This window comes from Pagrus major, chromosome 2 (assembly GCF_040436345.1).
Source record: "Pagrus major chromosome 2, Pma_NU_1.0".
NCBI lineage: Eukaryota > Metazoa > Chordata > Actinopteri > Spariformes > Sparidae > Pagrus > Pagrus major.
The window spans coordinates 18930066-18950777 of record NC_133216.1 but is presented as its reverse complement, the minus strand read 5'-3'; the positions used below and the strand labels follow the sequence as shown (position 1 = coordinate 18950777).

Genomic DNA, 20712 nt, shown 5'->3' with positions numbered 1-20712 from the left:
ATTATTATTTATTTAGAACAGTTTTTAAAGTGTAATAAAAATACTTTGATGGCAAATACCCTGCAATTTGACTTAAATATGCAACATATTTTAGTGTTTCAAAGGAGACAGGAGACTTGTTTTAGGTTATGTCACTGGCAGATACAGATTGTTTGGGGTATCCACTTATTTCACATTGATCAGGGCCGGCTAGCTCTGAAGGAGAGGGTCAGGAGCAGAGCCAGACCTTATCTTCACTCCTGTTTATCAACCTGACTGCAACAGCGATCCGCAGAGGGGACCTAGCTTACTTGCTACCTTACAGTAAGCAATGTAAAGTTATCTGACAAATGATCCCGAAGTCAAACTCGCTTCGCTGGTGGTGAACACACCATTAAACAACCACCACTGCTGATGAAAATTTGTAAGATGTGACTCAGGCAGACGTTCATGGACGAGGTAATGTTTTAGTTTTAGTCACATTACAAGGATGTTATAGTGACAGGCGAGCAAATGAAACGCGCTGTTACCTTTAGTAAACTTGTGGATTTCTCAGAAAAATACATTCTAGTTGTGTTTAGACGTTTTAATGCAGAATTCTTACATTTTATATATATTCAAAGCTAATGTTTAGGGCCTTTAACCTCATATTGTTTACATGAACAAAAAGTAAAGATTAAAAAATGCAAAGTGGAAGTGAGTGACTTATAAATGCTACCTATGCACTTAAAATATTGATTTCTTAATTAATCCCTGCAGTCATCTCTGTGGAGCCTCGTCCTAAACTGATGAGCAACATTTTTCTCTGCTGTCTCAGAGTGTGTTTTATTTTGTTCCAACAGTTTTTCACATAACAACCAGCACAACTACAGCAGTGTATTGGGAGTGTCCTGCCTGATTTAATAAGCACTATAGATTTGTGTGTGTGTGTGTGTTCCTCCCTTTCACTCTCTTACTTTCTGACCTTTTCTTTACTTTTCTCCTCTCCTACTCCCTTTGTCCATTCCCTGTCGTCTCCGAAACTAAATCAATTTACAGTTTACTGTAAATCCCTCCTCAAACAAGCATCTGCCAAATCCCATTTCTGCTCCTCACAGTCACCTCCATCCTCCTCTTCTCTTCTCTTCTCTTCTCTTCTCTTCTCTTCTCTTCTCTTCTCTTCTCGTTAAGGAGGTTAGAAGTCCCTGTCAGCTATCGAAAATGTCAGAAAATAGCCTTAAAACCAGGTGACTCTAAGAAGACTGTAGTGAAACGAGAACACACACAGACTTTCTGAGTTATAATGATCAAAGCTAAGTTAAAGTACTGCCAGCACACAACACAACCTGGCCGCTGCGTGCTGAGTGATTGGGTCAAGGTGACCGTGTCATCCATAGCTTTCACTTTACAAAGGATGGTTACTCATTGGAACTAAATCAGACCACACACATCGGCGCAGTCACATATTCTCTCTGTGACATACACACGAAAGAACAACAGTGAATTACACTGTACTGTCTTTCTCCAAGTCCGTCGCTCGACAATGTCCTGTAAATCCTCGACGTTGTGTAAGGACACAAACGCGCAGCAGGTGGTGCGTCCCAGTTCTAATTATCTGGATGTTTGCAGTAATAATGGATTTCTCTCATCATTTATACGGAATGATTAGATTACAGAGCAGTCTGATTGGTCTAAATGAGTATCTAATGAGAGCATGGTAATGAAGTTACAGGATGTTCCAGGAAGTAGGAGGATACCGAGAGCGTATCCTTAAATCACACCCATAAACACACACACACACACACACACACACACACACACACACACACACACACACACACACACACACACACACACACAGTTACGTACAGTTTGTTTCATCAGCTGTGCCTCCTTTGAACAGTCACAGACTGACTGACTTCAAAGACTCACACACACACACACAATTAGATACAGTTAGTCTCAGGAGTGTTACACGAGGACATTGTGTATTGTCTCCTGTCTCAGCTGTAACAAAACAGCATTTTTCGAAACATCAGGGCAGCATCACGTCCATATTAAAGAAATAATTTGTTTGCTTTCTTGAGGTGTGCACTCTCATGTCTGGAAGGTAACTTTGAAGCCATTTGATCATTTTGTGCTGCACTAATCCATATTTTTTGAATAAAAAAGCCCAGTCACAAGGATAAAATGTTGGCAGTTAGTGTTTCTGCAAACCACTGGTATGTTCACATTTTAATGTGTCATAGGCTATGTACCTTATCAACATTTCTACCATAGGTGTCATATCACGATCACATTACATCTTTATGACCTGACTTTCATATTGGGATGTGGAGGGGACGGTGGTGGAGTTACAGGAGAGAAGGCTGCCAAGCCAGTGACCATAGTTCAAGACAGTGTTTCAACAACTGTTAGCATGAGCACAGTGTTGTAAAGAAACGTAACGAAATGTAAATCTTCAACATATCCATGGTTTGCATAACCCTACATTGCAAACATTTATTCAGCAATTTATTTCCTCATTTTCTGGATGTTTTCATGAGTCATTAGATTAGCAATAAAAACTCTTATTAAATAAATATTAAATTACTTGTTTATATGAATGAATTCTGTTAGTCCTTAAACCTGCAATAACTGATTCCACATATCAACTTTTACTTAAATATATAACATTTCTGCATTAAAATGTCTAAAAATAACTAGAATTTCTTATATATTTTTGTTGAATTGTGTACTTACAATATCCTAAACCTTTCCAACCACGTTCAAACCCAGAGAAATCCATCATTTTCTTCAAGGTAACGATGCGTTTCATTTGTTCGCCTGTCACTATAACTTCCGGGGGGAAAACCAGATGACACGTTAGAGAGTGAGGAAGGAAGTCAGCAAAATGTGTAAATGTATCATGAATAAAACTTGCATTACCTCGTCTGTGAACATTTCTGCCTGAGTGGTGATTGCCTTACAATGAAGACAACTCCCATGATCTCTATAAAACATCTTAAGACAGACTTGCTTGCAAATGTTTGCTTATTAACACATCCAGCAAGTATGGAACAAGTCATACCTCATAACTCTGAGTAAAAGTAAAAGACTTGCGTTACTTAAATGTAAAACTGATACAAACCTCTGATAAAAAATGTGTCAGCTTTCATGTGTTAGGCCACATAACGAGAGAAAATCCAGGCTTTGTGGGTCACTGGACATTATGTTTGCTGTAACACTGGTGCTAATGGTGTGTTTTCCAGTAATCCTGTAGGTAAAACGCTGTTTCAGAGGTATTATACACTGATCTCTGAGATAAACCAGGATTTTGTATATGGGTAACCACAGAGATTTCTAGTAAAAATATACGTTCATGGTCCAGTCGACAGAATATGCATCACTTTGTTCATCCTAGGAAGATTAATGGAGGCTAAATGTCCACACAGACGCATTCAGCACAGGCAGATTGAAGTGCTGGGGGTGGTTACAAGCTCTCTCACTCTCAGACACAAAAACACATGCAGATTCGCGCAAAGGGCATCCTACTCACACAGCCTTGTGAGGTTGCCTCTATGATCTTTTAATTTGCATGGATCAACACTAATCCTCCAATCCTGCTCATCTCTCTTCCTCTCCGCTGACCCTGGTGGAAAATATCAGAGCGAGGCAGGACATGTGGATTATTGCTTGTTTCGGATAAAGTCATGTGAGGCCTCGGCTCGTCTGTCATCTCTGCCGCTGTTTCTTCAACAGTTGTTTGGCTTTAGAGCTGTTGAAATCGTCTGCAGTGTCACTGGAGTGTCATATTTATTCTGTATCAGCTTGTTCCAACTCGTCATTGAAGCTTTATGATGTTTGTACTGAATTAAATATTCAAACCGACGATTATTTATGATTTATGGTGTGTCATAACAAAAATATTCTGGATGTCTTGTGCATCATTTTAGACATTTTCCCCAAGGTTCAGCTTGACATAGTTGATGTGTTTGGAAACATATCTCCACGATTATTAATAATACAATTCTGCTGGTTAAATAAACACTTTAAACCTTGACTCAAGCAAAATAATACTTAATATGGGTTTGGGGGAAGTAAATAAGGAAGTACTGTACGTAAATCAGTAAATGAGCCATGGAATGAAGATACAGGAAGACAGCAACAACAGAGAAATTTACGGGTAAGCTGATTGGAGAGGGACTTTGCTTGGAAGAAAGTGATGTGAGTAGAAGTGATGGACGGGAGAACAGGTGAGAGGGCAGCAGCGATTCATCATTGAGGACCACGCCCCTCCGCCAAAGTACAGAACACACACAGGGAGGCTGGAACAGTGGTGGAGTGGGCGTTAGTGGACACGCCCTGTCAGCCGAAGTGTCTGACAGCTTATTACCAAACAAGAACCACGAGGAAGATGAAGGTCAGTCCCTCCGTCATATATCTTCACCTTCGTGTTTACAGCCCACAGATACATATTAATCTGATGAAGGTCAATGCAGGCTGAGAAGTCATAGCATCTGTTTTGAAATACATGATTCTCTTTGGATGAAATGAATGAAAATATAAGTTGTTTACTATACTCTATTGGAATTACACACCTGGCAGTGTATATACAACATGAAGACCATAGCCTTAATATTTATGATCTGTGTTCTTCTGCACATCAAAAGGTCACACACACAGTTCAGGTTTGTACAGTAAAATTGTTTTAAGCAAAGCCGTCCTCCTGATAAAACCTAAGCTCCATCAGAGCTGTTTAAAATTATTTGAAAAGGACAACTGCGTTAGACTGCAACTAGCAATGCCACTTGTGCTGCGCTGTGTGCCTCTTTGCCCCAGGTGTACAGTAAGATGGAGCCCGTTAAGTTTACTGATCTTGAAAATAGAACCATAGATTTACACAATCCATACATCAGGTCTGCTTAAAGTACAAGGTCAAAGTCAACATGGACGAGAAGTCCCAAAAGTGCAATAGATTAAGTCATCTCATATATCTGTAGATCTCCATGACAACTGTGAAACTCAACCCTCTGATGAAGACTATGAAAACGTTGAAAGCAGATGAAAAAGCTAGTAAGTGGACTGAGAGCGGGGTTTGTTTGTTTTGCCAAAACACTGATAGTTATTGAAATGACCTTCCAGAACATCATTCAGAAATATGCTGAACCACAACCCTACATGAAGGATCAGAAATATTTTTAAAAGTCACAAATGGGCAGTAGGTCAGTTGTGTGCCAGTTGCATCATCATTTTCACAACAGAAATCGTGTAACAGGTCAAGCTGGAGAGTAAACATACCAAACCACACCCTGTATGTTCTTCAATACTGACAACACAGAGAGATCAGAGAGCATCCAGACCTCTACAGATGCATCCATGAATAATGACTGCATAATTCATTCTGATGCAGAGTGGCTTGACACACACACACACACTAACCCCACACCACCCCATAACTCAGCCCGGCTTCATTTGGCTAATATGACAGGCACTGTGTGTAAATTACATGACCTTTTTTCACTCATTCATACTTTGAGTGTGTGTGATTTCCATTAGCACGTTAGCTTGTGTGATGTTATGCTACAGCCCGGACTCACCCGCCTAGCCAAGATAGATGGTCCTGGTGAAATATTCAATCCTCCCAGAGCCAATTAGTGTAATGGGGACGTATTTGCATATACAGAGTGTGTGAGGGGGTGAAAGATAAAGGGAGGAAGGACAGACGCAGGGCTGGAGGGTTAGAGGAATGAAGAGAAGACTAAACCGAACAGAGGATGAGCAACATCTCTGAAATCGTCATTGAGCGTTTTGCAGGATTCAGGTTTAAGTGTTATTGTTAAGACTAAAGCTGTTACCAATTCACCAATGACAAGGACAAAAATGACAGGAGGCAGAAAAAAAACACGCTGGTTAGCATATTGTTTAAATGGCAACCACTTTCATTACAGGCTGGAAATTATTAACATCATCCTTATATTTGAAAGCATCCTTAAACAGTCAGATTGGTTAGACACTACCCAGTATCTAGTTTAGTGGTTGCCTGTTTAAACTGGCTAAGTTACATCAAGACTAGTGAGTAATAGAGACTACAACTAGATTCATTATTACCACTTGTGTTAGCATTAGCACATGGCACTGGTGCTGATGGTGATGGTGCTGAAAAAGCTGAGACACGTAACAAAAAGCAGATCATTTTTGTAAAATATACAGAAAACAGGAAAAAAACAAATTACCTAAAACCTGTTAAGGCAAAGACAAGACGAAACCTGCGAAGATGTTTTAGGCTTTGACAATCTTATTATTCTTGCACCAAAACCAGTAGCTTGCAATATTATATTTGCAGTGCAATCTGTGCTAAAAAGGGTGAAAAGGTAAAAAAAAAAAAAGCGTTAAAAAGTACAGAGGTTTGGTGAGATCCTGAATGGAGAGGGTTGGGAGAGCTCATTTACAGGTATGTCTCCCTCGGGTGACATACAAGTGTAACTGGTCAACCTGACCAGCCGAACTGCTAATCTAGATGGAAACAGGACTGTTGTGCCCACATGTTCCCAGAGGCCACAACATCCTGGATCAAACTGTTTCACTTAATGTTCTCTGAGTGCAGGACTGCAGACGGAAGAGGAGAGGTGGACCCTGTGTTTACGTCTGTATATATGTTCAGTGTTTTTGTAGCATGAAGGATATTACACACTTTACTTCCGTTATGCAACCCTGTGTTGTCTAATGGAATCTAGAACAGTAGTCTCTTGCTGGGCATGTTAATATGCTAGGAAGGAAACGTACAAATTGAATGTATCCGTAGTAGAAATGCCACATTTAATCCTGGTGACTGGGCTGCCGAGTAGACCTTCAGTCATGTTGGATTTTCATTCACCACTTGGACACAAACGCAGCCCTAAAGGAATGATAATGTTGCTCTCTAACTGCTGAATGTGTAAATAAGCAACTCTTTGCTAACAAGTTCATAGTATCAGTTTAAAAGGTGATGATCACAACTTGTTTCTGCGGTCCCCAAGTGGCTAAAAATCATCAGTTATTGCAAGTTTAATCCGTCTGAACAGCTAAAAAAGAAAGAACCTAAAAAGCATGCTTGGTATCTGTCCTCTGGACAAACATGCCTCAATAATGAGAGAGGGAGATGAAGCTGAAATGTGACAATCCTGGAACACAAAAGAGAGAAAAATATTGCCTGGTCGAACAAATTATGATCTTATGATTCATCCTGCCGAGTGATCATGATCCATCTGGAACTATTTGGCACGGTGTTTCCCAAATCCATGATTGTCATCCAAAACTGTTATGGAATCGGTAGATGCAATGATGACTACACTGTAAAAGGATTTCATCTCAAACTTTCTCCTGGAAGAGTAACCCTTGTGTTTCATTATCCACGTGATCCACACACACTTGGCGAACACATTGTATGTGAACTCTATGTCTGTTTGAAATGCTACAGCAAAATGACACACAATCAAATGCATACTTCAGACTCACACACTCATATCAGCGATATACAAACGTGTAAATACATGTATATATAGTAACAGCCACAGTCTTTCTTCCTTATTAAAGATACTTGGTGTTTTTTATTTACATCATATAAGACAGAAGATGTGCCCTTAATGTCAGTCAGAAACCAACAGCTGTCATCACGCCTCTTCCACAACACCTGGTTCCAACCACAGGATCAAACAGGGTTCATGTCCAGGGTCAGCTCAGTGTTTTTACAACATGACATCAAAGTACAAAACATCGAGCGGCTGAGAGAGATCCCAGTAAAATGCAGAACTTGTTAAATGTCTTCAATGTTTTATTAGTTATAAACCAAGCTGGTGAACAAATGTTATGGAAGCTACTATTCTCATGGGGGTGACGCTGGAGATCCGTGGATGACCCTGGACATGGATGACCATGTTTGTTTCTGCTGTTGAATCCAAGTTCGTGTTAAACAAATAGAGACCAGTTTCCCATCAGCTTAGTCAGTGGGGGTGAAGTTAATCTTGGCAACAGGACAGTTTATAACAATGTCCTGTAATAATATATGTTAAGCAACTTTTTATTCTTTAAATAAAAATGACATTGTCATGCTCGTTCAGTTGAAGAAAAAGTCTCATAAATCCATCATAAGGAAATCATTCAAAATTTGACGTGGAATGAAAAAATTACAATAGTGTTCATGGAAAAAACATTTTTTTCTTAATTCTTGAAATACAAAAAGACATGACTTGAGGGTGGGAATGTTGTGGGACATGTTGGCTTTAGATGGCACACATACTGACATATAAAACATCTGTCTGAAATAGAAAACGAACAACAAAGCAGTGGAAAATGTGATAACGTCATCATTTTGTGAATTACCCCCCCAAATATCTGCAATAGAATTTTATTACAATTTCTATTTTTTCAGTTTAAATATCTTAAATATATCTCTATCATCCAGATGTGTTACAAGTAGGCCGTCATTAACAAAACATTATGTTTGTACATAGAGAGTGGCAGGGATGACATTTTATTTTCGTACACCGAAGTTAGCGTTGCCCTGGTTCCTTCGACAAAAATCCTGTGGGATACTTCAATTGGATTTAGATTATTGCAGAAAATAGGCTCTGTGGCAAACACAAGTTTATGATACTTACATGTTTTGTTCAGCTTAATAATCTTCACAGATGAACAGCACTTTATAATTTTTTACACATAAATGAAAAGAAGTAAAAAGTTAGGCTATAACGAACGACATCATGGTCGCACGATTTCAGTGTCACCACAACAAAACCTCCAGCTACACTAAACTATAAACACTTTACTATTAATTGATCCATCTACAAATTGGAAAGTTGAGACAGACTAATGAGTAGATGAGTCTCCGTGTTCGACATGATGACGTTTCATGTCCTTGACAACCTCTGTAGTCTCATTTAGCCACTTGTTGGCAACGACTTTCTTATGACACGTAAACATTTCTAGATGCGTTTTATGTCGTAGAACAAAATGTGAAAATCTCTTAGGTTTGTGTTAAACCACAGTTCTTATTTTAGGCATCTAAACAAAAAACCCATTGACTACGAGACGAGGGAACCGGAAGCGCAAAAATGCTAACTTATTTCCCGGTTTTTGGACTCATTCCTGCCGCGCTCTATTGGCAAACTCAATATGTTCTCACACACACGCACACACTCACACACATAATGACGACAGTTGCTGGATGTATTTGGCTTTGTCTCACTGGACCCTCCTACACGTACCTCAGGCTCATGACAACATTTGTTCATGTTCGTTGTTTGTCGCAGCTGATACAGTACAGCTCAGTTGTATTGCCGCTGTAACTGTGTTGTTCACCTGTACACATATGAGCGTATGCACTGAGGTGTTGTGGTCCATGACTGACAGCCAAACTGTAGAGAACCAGTACCTGCAACACCTCCACATCATAACAGCAAGCCTAATAGATCTGACCAAACATTTAATTTTACGCCAAGATTTTACAGACTTGGAGACGAGAGCGTTGGACACAAGTTGCGTGGGTGAAGCGCTGATGTAATGTCCTTTATTTAGCCTGGATGCGGAATTCAGGCGCTGCTGAAGTTGAGTGTAAATGACACCAGCACTACATTTATGCTACAATAAATTTTGTATACATTTATGCGTGTATGTATTATAGAATATAGCCGGGATGGCAGGCAGGGACGCTGGCTTGGAAGAACCTTACCTCAGGCTCAATAACACAACTGTCAGATACACTTCAGAGTGGGTCAACCTGCCTGACATGGACCCTGAGGAAATTCAGTCTTTTTTACTGCAGGACACAATGCAATAGTAGTGTCCATGTTCCTTTTTCCTTTTCCTTTACTTCTAACATTGTTTGCTTATATACGCTCATATAAATAAACTGACTAAGTATTTAATTACATGTAAATTTTCCATCTCATTCTATTCATAAGTGTCACATTTAATGCAAACTTTTACCATCATGTTGAGTCAATGTGTATAAATTAAACAACTAGATGTTTGTTTAGGAGAAAATAACCAATGTGAATGCTAAACACACACATTATGTTTATGTAGAAGATCCCCTTGGCCTCAATTTAATCTGTAAATAACTGAATAGAAACACATTAGCAACATGATGTTAAAATAATGATATATCAACATGACAGAAAAGCACTGCAATAAATGTGACACTTAAATGTAAAATTAATTAGATGCAAAATGTACAGTTGCGTCGACTTTTGGGTGGTGGCTGCTGTTACACCCTTAACCATAATCAACATGATCATTCTTTAATAACATCTATCTAACATTGTCTACTTGGTTCTTACTCTCAATGTGGATAATGAAACAGAGTTGGCATACATCTTCCATTAATCACATCAAATTGCTGCTTGTCCTGTTTCTTTTTTTTTTTCAATTCCACTAAATAAGCTGATGCACAGGGGACTACTTATGGTTTCACTTGTCCATATCACATTTTAATCAAATTTAAATAAAGCTTAAAACACTTTAGGCATCTCTCTGAAATATGTGGTTTTGAATAAAATGGCCCATGTGGCCTCTCATCATTTGTGAAATTATCCTCAGGGCAAAAATAAGGCTGAGCAGTTTCCACTTTCCCAGGCTTTAAAGACATGGGAATCCCTCCCTCACGCTCTTGGAAAGCTTAGCGAACCCTCAAGATCAGTGCTTCTTTTTCTGGCATGCTCCCCTTCTGAAGCCAAAAAAAAGTTCATGATCCCCACCCCTCCATGTTTGTCCCTTAGTCATCTATGCCCCATCTGCAGCGGCTCTATACCCCCTAACTATATTTGGCAATTGCTACTGAACCAGGGTTAGGGATGGGCAGGCTGGTCAACACTATTTCTAATCTTCTGAGCCACTGATGTAAACAGATACAGGAGGTGCTGCAGATTCTGGTTCTCATAATGTCACAAAAACCATGATTATTATAGACCTTTTGGCCTTAGGAACAGAAGTGTCTTTGTTGCCACGAAGCAACAAAATGTGAACAAGATTAGGCTGCTCTCCAACAGGTGAAGCAAACAACAACAAATTAGATTTAAAACGTCCCCTTCCCCACTCTTTAAATCAGTTCATACTGTAGATTAATACTCTAGACTTAAGATTACAAGGTTGACCCCTAAACAATGGCAGAAGTTCACTTTGTGTTATAATCCTGATATTTTTAGGCTCAAATCAATGCTCCAATGTGTTTGACTGATTGGTTTACCTTCAGGTGTTATTGTTGTCTAGTCCACAGTTTAATACTGCATAGTATACTCAAGCGAGAGGAAACCATTTTGAAAACTGGTTACAGTTATTTGTGTTTATAGTAAATATGTATAAGAAACTACGGGCTGTGTGGAAAAATAGTCTCAAAAATGCTGATTTTCATCACCGAAATGTATCTTGGCAGAACTTTTGAGCTTTCTGATGCTACTCCTCTCAGGGAATCTGATGACAGCTCCAGAAGAGGAATTATTGATGGCAACAATGAAAAAAGTTTCTCACACTTCTAACCCATCTCTGATTCAAAAACTGGCAGGTAAAAGGAAAATCTTTTTGACTTTCCTCAAATATGGCACATTGCTTTGTGATGCTGGTGTTAATCTCAGTTAAAGGGCACAATGCCCTTTTGGAGGGGTAAATTTCAGCCAGATGGACATTAGTTTTTGTGTCTGAAGTAAATTACCCTTCTGCTGTTTTCCTTCAAGCTGTGTTTTACATAACATAGCCAGCACATGTTCCTGTTGAATCCCTGCCAGTGAGCTGACAAAGTGTGCTGGTCCTGCCCTTTAACAACCAAACGTACACAACAGAGAGCAGGAACCAGACGTCTAATAATTAAAAAGCAAGATTAGCCGTTGTTGGTGGCCTCAGAACTCAATGGGCACATTTTATTTCATCTTTAAAAGGGTTCAGCTACCTGTATGTCAGTTGGCAAGATGTAGTGAAATAGCAAGATGCTATTCCCTGTCTGCACCTGGTAAAGTTTTGTATATTAAAAGCTGTAATGTTATGGTTAGGGTTAGGAATTTTTCGCTGTCTGAAATGTATTTTGCCATTTATAAAAGTTGGTACTAAAGGTTTAGTTATTTGGCACTAACTTGAGCCATGCTGTATAGAGCTTGAGCAATATATGATGAAAACTTTTTACAGTAACAACTAATGTCGAAAAAGGTGCTTGGAGTAATTTATACTGTAATTGTTAAAGTCCCAGTGAAGTTTACTGTTTCAGTGAATCGATGTCCTTTTGGACAGTACAATTTTATTGTTAAATTGTAAAACAACCCAAACCACATTTGAGGGATATTTCAAAAAATGTGTGTGTATCAGCTGATATCAATATGAGAATTTTTTAACCCCTAATATCGGTATCGGCCCCAAGTATCTGTCAGGCTCTGATATTGTGATGTTGTTGTACAACTGAATAAATTTACACCAAGAAGGTAAGCACTTGGGTTTGGCCGTTGAACGATGCCATCGTCCATCGCCAATGGCTGACAGCCATCGACTACTAATCCCTGACCATCGTAACATCGTGATTCCAAAGGCTTCCCACCAGAGAGCACAATCAAGACGCGTGTCCCCTCAAGGTTGCCGTCAGTCAAGAGTTGTTGTTGTTTGTGATATGTGAGGAGAAGAAATGAAAAGAAGCATGTTGCTGCTCAGTGCACTAACATTACGTCTCCATGTCCCGTTTATTATTTTCTTATCAAACCAGCTCGGTTAGGTGAACCCAAGACACTTGGTGTGGCAGAAGTGTTTCTTTTCCCGCGGGCAGCTGTTTCTCTCAGTCGTGCCATTTTCATACACAGTTTTCTTAGCTTAGTTTCTTTTCTAGTCGGGCATCGTTGTTTAATGTATATGAGGCTGAACAAAGCTAAGTTACGGATATGTGGTGCGGAGACGGGGATGCATTTGAACCTAGCACAGGGATGTATGTCGATGGTAACGGTAGATGGTTTCCTATGCAGGGTGAGACAGCTGGAGATTGGTGTCAGAGCAACAGTGGGAAACAGCGGCGGCTGCCATGGTGAGCTAATACGCAACTGCTGCCTTACGTCAACACTGAGGGGACACGCTATGATGTCATCATCCATCATGATGTTTCACTGCATGGTCATATGCCAATTTGGCAGACATCGCCCAACCCTAGTAAGCACACACAGGTAACACCACTTATTCAAATTTAAACAAACTAAATCATTTTTGAACGTTTTTGTTCTTCAGTTACACATTAAATCAGGATGTGATGTTGACAAATCTCAGTGTATCTCTATAAATGACATTTCTGTCAACATCAAAAATATCATATTTAATGGAAACTAAAGCCCCCAAAAATAGTTTGTTCTCCCTTTGTGAGGCCTGGATCAGCCAGCAATTCATTCATGACTTCACTGAGGTCACGTCTCTGTGGTCTCAAAAACCAAAGAGAACAATGGCTATGTCATGTGAGTTACATGAAGTATCCAAATGTGCCAAGTCTGTAAAATATTCAAACACTATCCAACTTCAACCCTTCACTTCCCACTTTATGATGACAGTTTATGGAGAATCTGTTTGACAAAAACTTCTGATATTTATTCTCCCACGTCTGGGTGACTGAGCTACGCTGAAGTATTTGGAAGGCCTGAGATTTCCACTGAGTAAATCAGAGTCAGAAAACTTGAATTCTTATCCTGTTGGTTACATTTGTATGGGGCTAGTAAATACTTTATATCCACGTGGTAAACAAAAAGCAATGCAATTAAAAAAGATTATGTATGTAAACGTGAGCCGTGTCAAGCATGCATACTGTGACTATGTGTAGAAGTTAGTATAGTACTATATCATTAGTACTATATTGTGTGTATTATTGGTTCATCTGGACAAAAAACAGATGAATAGAAATTTAAATATTTGAACTCTTTCAGGAACGCTTGATTTATCTGACCAGCGATTCGTGACCATCTCAAAATGAAAGACACAAGGACTGTGACTTGCAAAGTAACGGGTTCATAACTTTTGGCACGTGTCCTTTCCTCACTCAAATCTTTCACTATCCAGTGTAGTTAACAACAAAGAAATGTCCTAAAGACAAGACGAACATGAGATAAATAAAGCGCTCCTCATGGTTTTGTTATTTTCAGATATTTAGAATTAATCCATCTTGTGTTTATCCTGATTTGAGCAGTAAAAAAGGCACTGTGCTGGGAAAAATTTTAAGTCCTAAACATATTACCTGCAATGAAATGACTAGATTGTAGTTGGTTATAGTTTGCTGTGGGTTAGAAGCAGAAAAGGCTCTAAGATCAGCTTAGTACTAGTGTTTTTGGCATTTGTCCCATGATTGCCCCGACCTTTTGGCCTCTCATTCATCTCTCCCCCATCCCGACCAAGTGGTCCTACGCTGATGGACGGATGTAACGAGCAGCAGATGTTAGACGTATGTTTGGTAAAGCATGACATGGTTTAGGGACAGTTGGAAGGGGAGTTGTACGGTTCTTCAGTAGTGGTCGTCCTTGTACAAGAGGCCATGATGCACAGCAAACACTTGTGGCAATGTTGCCATCTTCTAAAACAGGGGTTTTCAAAGTCTGAGACTGTGGACCTCTCCTCAGACAGAAAAACGCTTACTTGCTTAGTTTCTCTCAATTCCTGGATGCCTATGGGATAATGATTACTGTATGTTATTTGATCACATAGACACTCAACAATTGAGCCAGTATAGCCTAATATTGCTGTTTGACATAACTTCAGACTACACCAAACACATTAAAAGGGTCTGTCCTAAGGCATTTATCTGTCTCTGACTCTGGGAAGGTGGGAAAAACAGACAAATTCCCCCAAACTTCCGATCTCCAAACTTTGTCTTTAACCAAATCACTCACTAGGCTACTCTATGTGTTACCCTTTTGATAACTAATGTAATAAGTAATGTATTTGAAGTCCCCACCTCCCACTTTGAAAACCGCTGTTCTAAAAGTTCATACGACTTCATTCCTCAGTGTCCACTTTGATAATGGAAAGTAGATTTGTTCTATTTGCGCAATTCCATTGCTAACGAGTGCAACACTGGTCATATAAATGGTCTCTCTCCAGGTTATCTCCAAGCATTGTTGCCCTCTGGACGCAGGTCAGGCTACTGTTTGGGAGAGAGGACCGCTGGAGAGAGCTAGAAACCAGGTATGGAGCTGAGGAATCCAGCTAGATCATGAAGTTTAATATTAAGGTTTCTCTGCATCAGTACACCTCCTTGGGGACGGGTCCTTGTGAGAAGAGCATCAAGTCTTTCGAACCGTATCTCCCTTTGCTCAGGGGAGATGAGGACATGTTGTTCTTTTTCACTTACAATAAGAGCAAGTTTCATTCATAAATGCCGTCCTGCAGGTCCGAATCCAAGTTTTCACACATAATGCATGTGCATATTCAAAAGATCTGTGTGATCTGTTTCCTGAATGTTCCACAGGTTCAAATCCCACCATCTCACATAATGAATATCTGCATATCCTAGTCTGTGTGTGGGACCTACAAACTTGTTTCTCTTAGAAACATGGTCCCGATGCTGTAGGAGACTTTCCTCATAGAGGCCGGGGGAGCAGAGCGAGAGCTGGTGAGCGAGGCATGGCTGTGAGATGTCCCCGCCTCCAGGAAGTAACATGTCCCTGGGATCTCTTTGGGAAAATTCTCTGGGAGCTCCAGGCGTGACCGTGGGACAAATGAAAAAGAGCGGTCATCTTTCAGCAACCTGTTGAGAAGAGAAATATTAAAAAGCATTTACTGTCAAGATCATGTATACATGTGTGTACATTTGTGTTCATTCTTTTATTACCGTCACTTACTGGTAAGTTGTGGGACTAACATTGATACACCTCGGATGGCTCCCCGACTCAAACTTGCTGGCCAGTGTCACATTGTTCCCGAACAGGCAATAACGTGGCATTTTTACCCCGACCACACCTGCCAGCACCGAACCTGTGTGGATACCTATCCTTAGCTGAGAGAGAAAGGGAAGAAGAAGGAGAAAAAACAGGTAAAGGGTGAGAGAGGGTTCAGAAAAATAATGATTTTAAAAGTACAAACAGTACAGCAGTGTTTCATTTATATTCCTTGACAGCACACATGCACTTGGTCTGAAAATGGAAGTTATGCAGCTGGTAGTTGGTCAACAAAAAAGCTACTTTTTTGATGATCAGTGAATCACTTATCAACTAAAAATGCAAAACATTCACTGGTTCCAGCTGCTCAAATGTGAGGGTTAGATGATGTCTTTGTCATTTTTGATTGAAAAAAACATATATATTTGGGTTTTGGACTGTTGGTCAAATAAAACAAACAATTTACAAACCTCAGTTTGGGCTCTGGGGAATTAAAAAGGACATGTCTCACTATTTTCTGACTTCTTTTACGCATTTAAGACCAATTCACACCTTACTAGTATTACCGGGGAACCTCGTGTGTGTTTCATGCGCTCTACCTCCTGAGCTACAACCGCCCACTATTTGCAGCTTATTTAGATCAAGTAACAGATGCTTTGTGGCTGTACTTGAATATGACAACATTTTGCTTCTAACCTCCTCTGTCACTTATTTTAAATGTCAATATCGCACAACTGTTGACTGCTGTTCAAGATATTATGAGCCACTGTCAAATTTCATTCTTGTTCAGTTGCCTGACAACAGAAAACCCGAATCACAGAGGTGCTAATATTTTCACACGACCTCAAACAAATAATGGAAATGGCATGGATTAAGAACCAGAAAAACCACAGACAGCAGTTATTACAAATTACTAGAGGTCCACAGGTAACATTAGTCATGTGCAAATAGGGTTTAAGATTAATTAACAAAGGAAATAAGTGGAAGATTAATCAATATGATTGTATTGTTATTTGCAGTCCTAAGCCCTATCCGCACAGGACTTTTATTATTATTCTTTCATTAACTATAGTTATTTGTAATAATTGTGGAGACCATCTGTGATTTTAATCCTTTGTGAATCTGTCATGTCCGTAATTTGTTAAGTGAAAGTTCGAGCACAAATTACCTGCCATGTTTCACCAAACACAGATGCTATTCATTCATTCTTCAGCACAGAGGTGATCTTGTTTTCAACCAGAAGTGTGCGCATTGATCCACTGTACTGCGGCAATCACACTTCCACATTAGCGTAGCTGTTATTGTCTAATCTGATATCTAGTGGCAGCAGATTTTTAGAGCGATGAAAATCTTAAAATAGAAAGAGCGAGAGAGGGAAATTAATCAAATAAATGATTGCTTCCATCTCCTCTTGGTAACAGATACAGGGCAGCAACATGGTGCTCATATAATAATCTGGCTGAAGTATGAATCTATAAATGACTGGAGGCAGAGTGAAAGCAATCCAGCCATCATTCCAATTTGACCATTGCACTTCATGGCCACTCGACCGACTATTGATATCCTCCACTTGGAAACAACAAGTCATCACACGTACAGCGCAAACACACACACACACACACACACACACACACCACCACCACCACCAACAACAACAACAACAACAACAAAAGCCAGTGGAACCCAGTAGATTTCTAATGATCCGCTTGAGCATCTCATCACCTAGGTATCGAATGCCACTACGTGCATGCCAGCACACTGCAAGGTAGCCATGGCAACAACAGGCGATGGGGGTAGTGAGGTAGAGAGAGCACGGACATACAGAAAGACAGAAAGAAAGACAATGGCGAGAGAGTGAGCGAGAGAGACAGAGAGAGAGAGAGGGAGAGAGGCAAAAATAAACTTATAATTAGAAGGCAAAGCCTTGACAGCAGAGGAGGAGAGATAAAGAAAACAAGAGACGGAAAGCCAGAGAGAGAGAGAGAGAGAGCGAAAGGGCTGGTAGGTGAACTAGTGTGACCTATTTTTCAGCTAAACTGCTTACAAATGGCCGTGCACTTGTCTGTCTGTCTCTACAACAGACAACCACTCACAGACACACACAAACAAATCTGCATCCAGAGCCCACTCTCCTCTTTATTTCTTAGTCTCAAAACACAGACACAGTAACACTCATACACTCTTCCCCTCCTTTTCACTATGAGTCAGCATCCCACAGCACATGGCCCTCGGCGAGCCAATGAGCACATGGCGCAGCAGCACAGACGACCAATCACGTTGCAGCCTCTGGTCAAGCTGACAGAAGGATACAGCGATGGAGAAAGACTGAGACAGAGAGAGGGGGAGTCGTTGCAGAGTCAATGCTGTTTCATATGCAGCTGGCAGTTTTTTAGCTTCACTGGGCTAAAACTAATGCAGTCAAAGACAACCGTCCTGCAATAAACCCTACCTTCATGAAGGTTATCATTTTCAGTTTTTGTGTAAACTGAGAAGGTGTTGATTGAACTTTATGGTCATATTGAAAGCTGTTGAACTGCTGCCTCCAAAAAGATCATTCAATTGATTAAACACCTGTCTGAACCAGTTTCCACATGACACAAGGCAGCCAATCCTCATGTTTAAGAGGCTGGAACCAACAAATGTTGACATTTTTTATTGAAAAATGACGAATAATTGATTATCTACAATAGATTGAAATTAATTTTTTTCTCGATCGACTTTTCTTTTCAATTAATTTACTAATTGTTGCAGATCTACTTCCATGTACCCCTTTTTAACTTTGAGCAGCTGATCTTCTAAAGGTCTCTGCACGAGACTGTTAGTTTTGGCAAGTTGTATCACATAAACTGTCAACTGAGTGAACTTCACTTGTTGTAAACAAAACATAAAACACACACACAAAACCAAGAAGGAAAAAGTTGTTTTATAGTTTCAAGTTTCAAATCAGTTAGCTGAATGTCAGAAAACTTAACTGACAGATTAATTGATGATGAAAACAATAGTATCTTTTAACCCTGAGTGTTTATGCATTACATATAAAAACAAGTGGTTGATAGATGCAACATCACTTCACGCTTTGGGCCCGATTCGATTCAGTTTCTGATTCAATTTGATTCAATATTGATTCAGTAAGGGATATTTATGATATGATACCAATTTTGCTTGGATATGAAAGAGATTGATGTACAAGGAACCCAACCAATCCAAAATCATTGATGTTTACATTAGGAATTGAACTGAAATTAATGGGTTATTGTTAATAAGTAAAAATGCTGTAGTAAAAGAAAAAGGAAGGGATGAGAGATGTAGGTCTGATTATTTCAACAAAGGAATAAAAGAAAAAAAACTGAACTTTACCATTTTAAACAAGATCCAATTTGGTTATAAATAGTTTACGAGTTGCACCTGAACGCACCATGAAGTCCCTGTCCATATGTCCTGTGTGTCAAACTTTGACACAGATGGATGTGTCGTCCGATGCATGTGTACTGAGTACTAATGTAATAATGTAGCAATGACTTCTGCGTAGTCATGGGTCGGAACGTGAAGATGTTGATAGGCGTCATCCAATCACAAAATGGTCTCTAGTTTTGATGTGTTTCTCTCTGCTGACATCTCACTCCTCTGTATATTCCTCTCTGTGAGTCCCTGGATCACTCTCTCCATTTCACCCTCACTAAACTCTTTCTCTCAGTTCTCTCTCACAGCTCTCATGCTAGTTTGCATAACAGTGCAACACTGGCCGGAGTTGAGTGCACTCACTGAACAGCATTTATCGTGCTGAAGTGCTGAATATCTCTATAACCCTCCTTTATACCAACATGAAGTGAGGAGAGATAAGAAAGGGGAGAGCATAACAGAGAGTGCAAAATTTAGAAAAAGCAAAATAACAGTAAAAACTGAGAGGAAAAAGCAAGCAAGAAACTGAAGACTAAAATGAAAGGAGTGGGTGAGAAAGAGGCTGCAGAGGAGAGGGTGAGGGAAAGAGAGGAGGGGGGAGGAGAGAGAAAGTGTAAGAGCAGGAGAGCAGGCCAAAAATGCTTGGCAGGGCCTTTCTATTTCGAGACAAATGGACAATGTTAGGTGCACAGCATTACACAGAACAGTGTCCTGTCTGTTATTCAGCAGCTATCTGTTGTAGCTTCTCTCTCGCATACATGTTTTGTTCCTATCTGTGTCACCGTCTATATGTATTTTTAAGGCAATAACAAATGCGCTCAGGGGCAAAAAAAAAAGTCTTCTCGAACATAAAAACTGGTTTTGAAGAGACTAAAACCAACAATGTCAGTCAGTCTCTCAATACCTCCCATCATGTCTGCAGCACTCAGCCCCAAGCCCATTTAATGTTTATGAATATATAAAGACAAGTCACAAATATGTCGTTTCATTTTAAAAGAAGGCTCAGTCATTCCCTGAAACAACAGAGCATTGTAGTTTCAAATGTTACTCAAACAGAAATAATAGTGCACTTGTTAGAGGTTGTATACAATAAGAAAAATATAGAATATCACCAGCCTTATCCTGTAATACTGAATACAGTGATATGAAAGAAAGAGCATGACAACAATGACATATTTGTTTACATCTTTCACAACTGCTATATGCTACATTTGTGGGTTCAGTTTTACTGTTTGCAAAACCAGAAATATAATGCAATTTACTGTAGGTGATGACTTCGACTCATATCTACGGTATGAAGTTGCAAGTAAGCACCCCGGTCCCCAAAGCTACCAAGGCAGCCTAACAGTGATGGGTGGCCTTTACAGGGACTGGACTGAGAATAGACATAAATAAACATTTCCTGTGTTCCCTTTTTATTCTTCTGAATTAACATGAGAGGTTTAAACTAAATTCCCTCAGTTGTGACTCTTTAATTCCCATCCAACTTAATATATTCATATTTTTTCTGCAAGGAAGCAGC

At 39.7% G+C, this 20712-nt stretch overlaps 1 protein-coding gene across 1 annotated transcript in view; it reads right to left on the bottom strand.

Moving 5' to 3' along the window:
- Positions 1-15441: 15441 nt before the first annotated feature.
- gucy1a2 (guanylate cyclase 1, soluble, alpha 2) overlaps positions 15442-20712 on the bottom strand; it is a 35609-nt gene continuing 30338 nt past the window's right edge. Inside the window, exons 8-9 of the mRNA XM_073491252.1 lie at positions 15756-15910; positions 15442-15661 (exon numbers count right to left, since the gene is read on the bottom strand). Of these exons, the coding sequence (XP_073347353.1) occupies positions 15442-15661; positions 15756-15910 (375 nt within the window). The remainder of the gene's footprint in view (positions 15662-15755; positions 15911-20712) is intronic.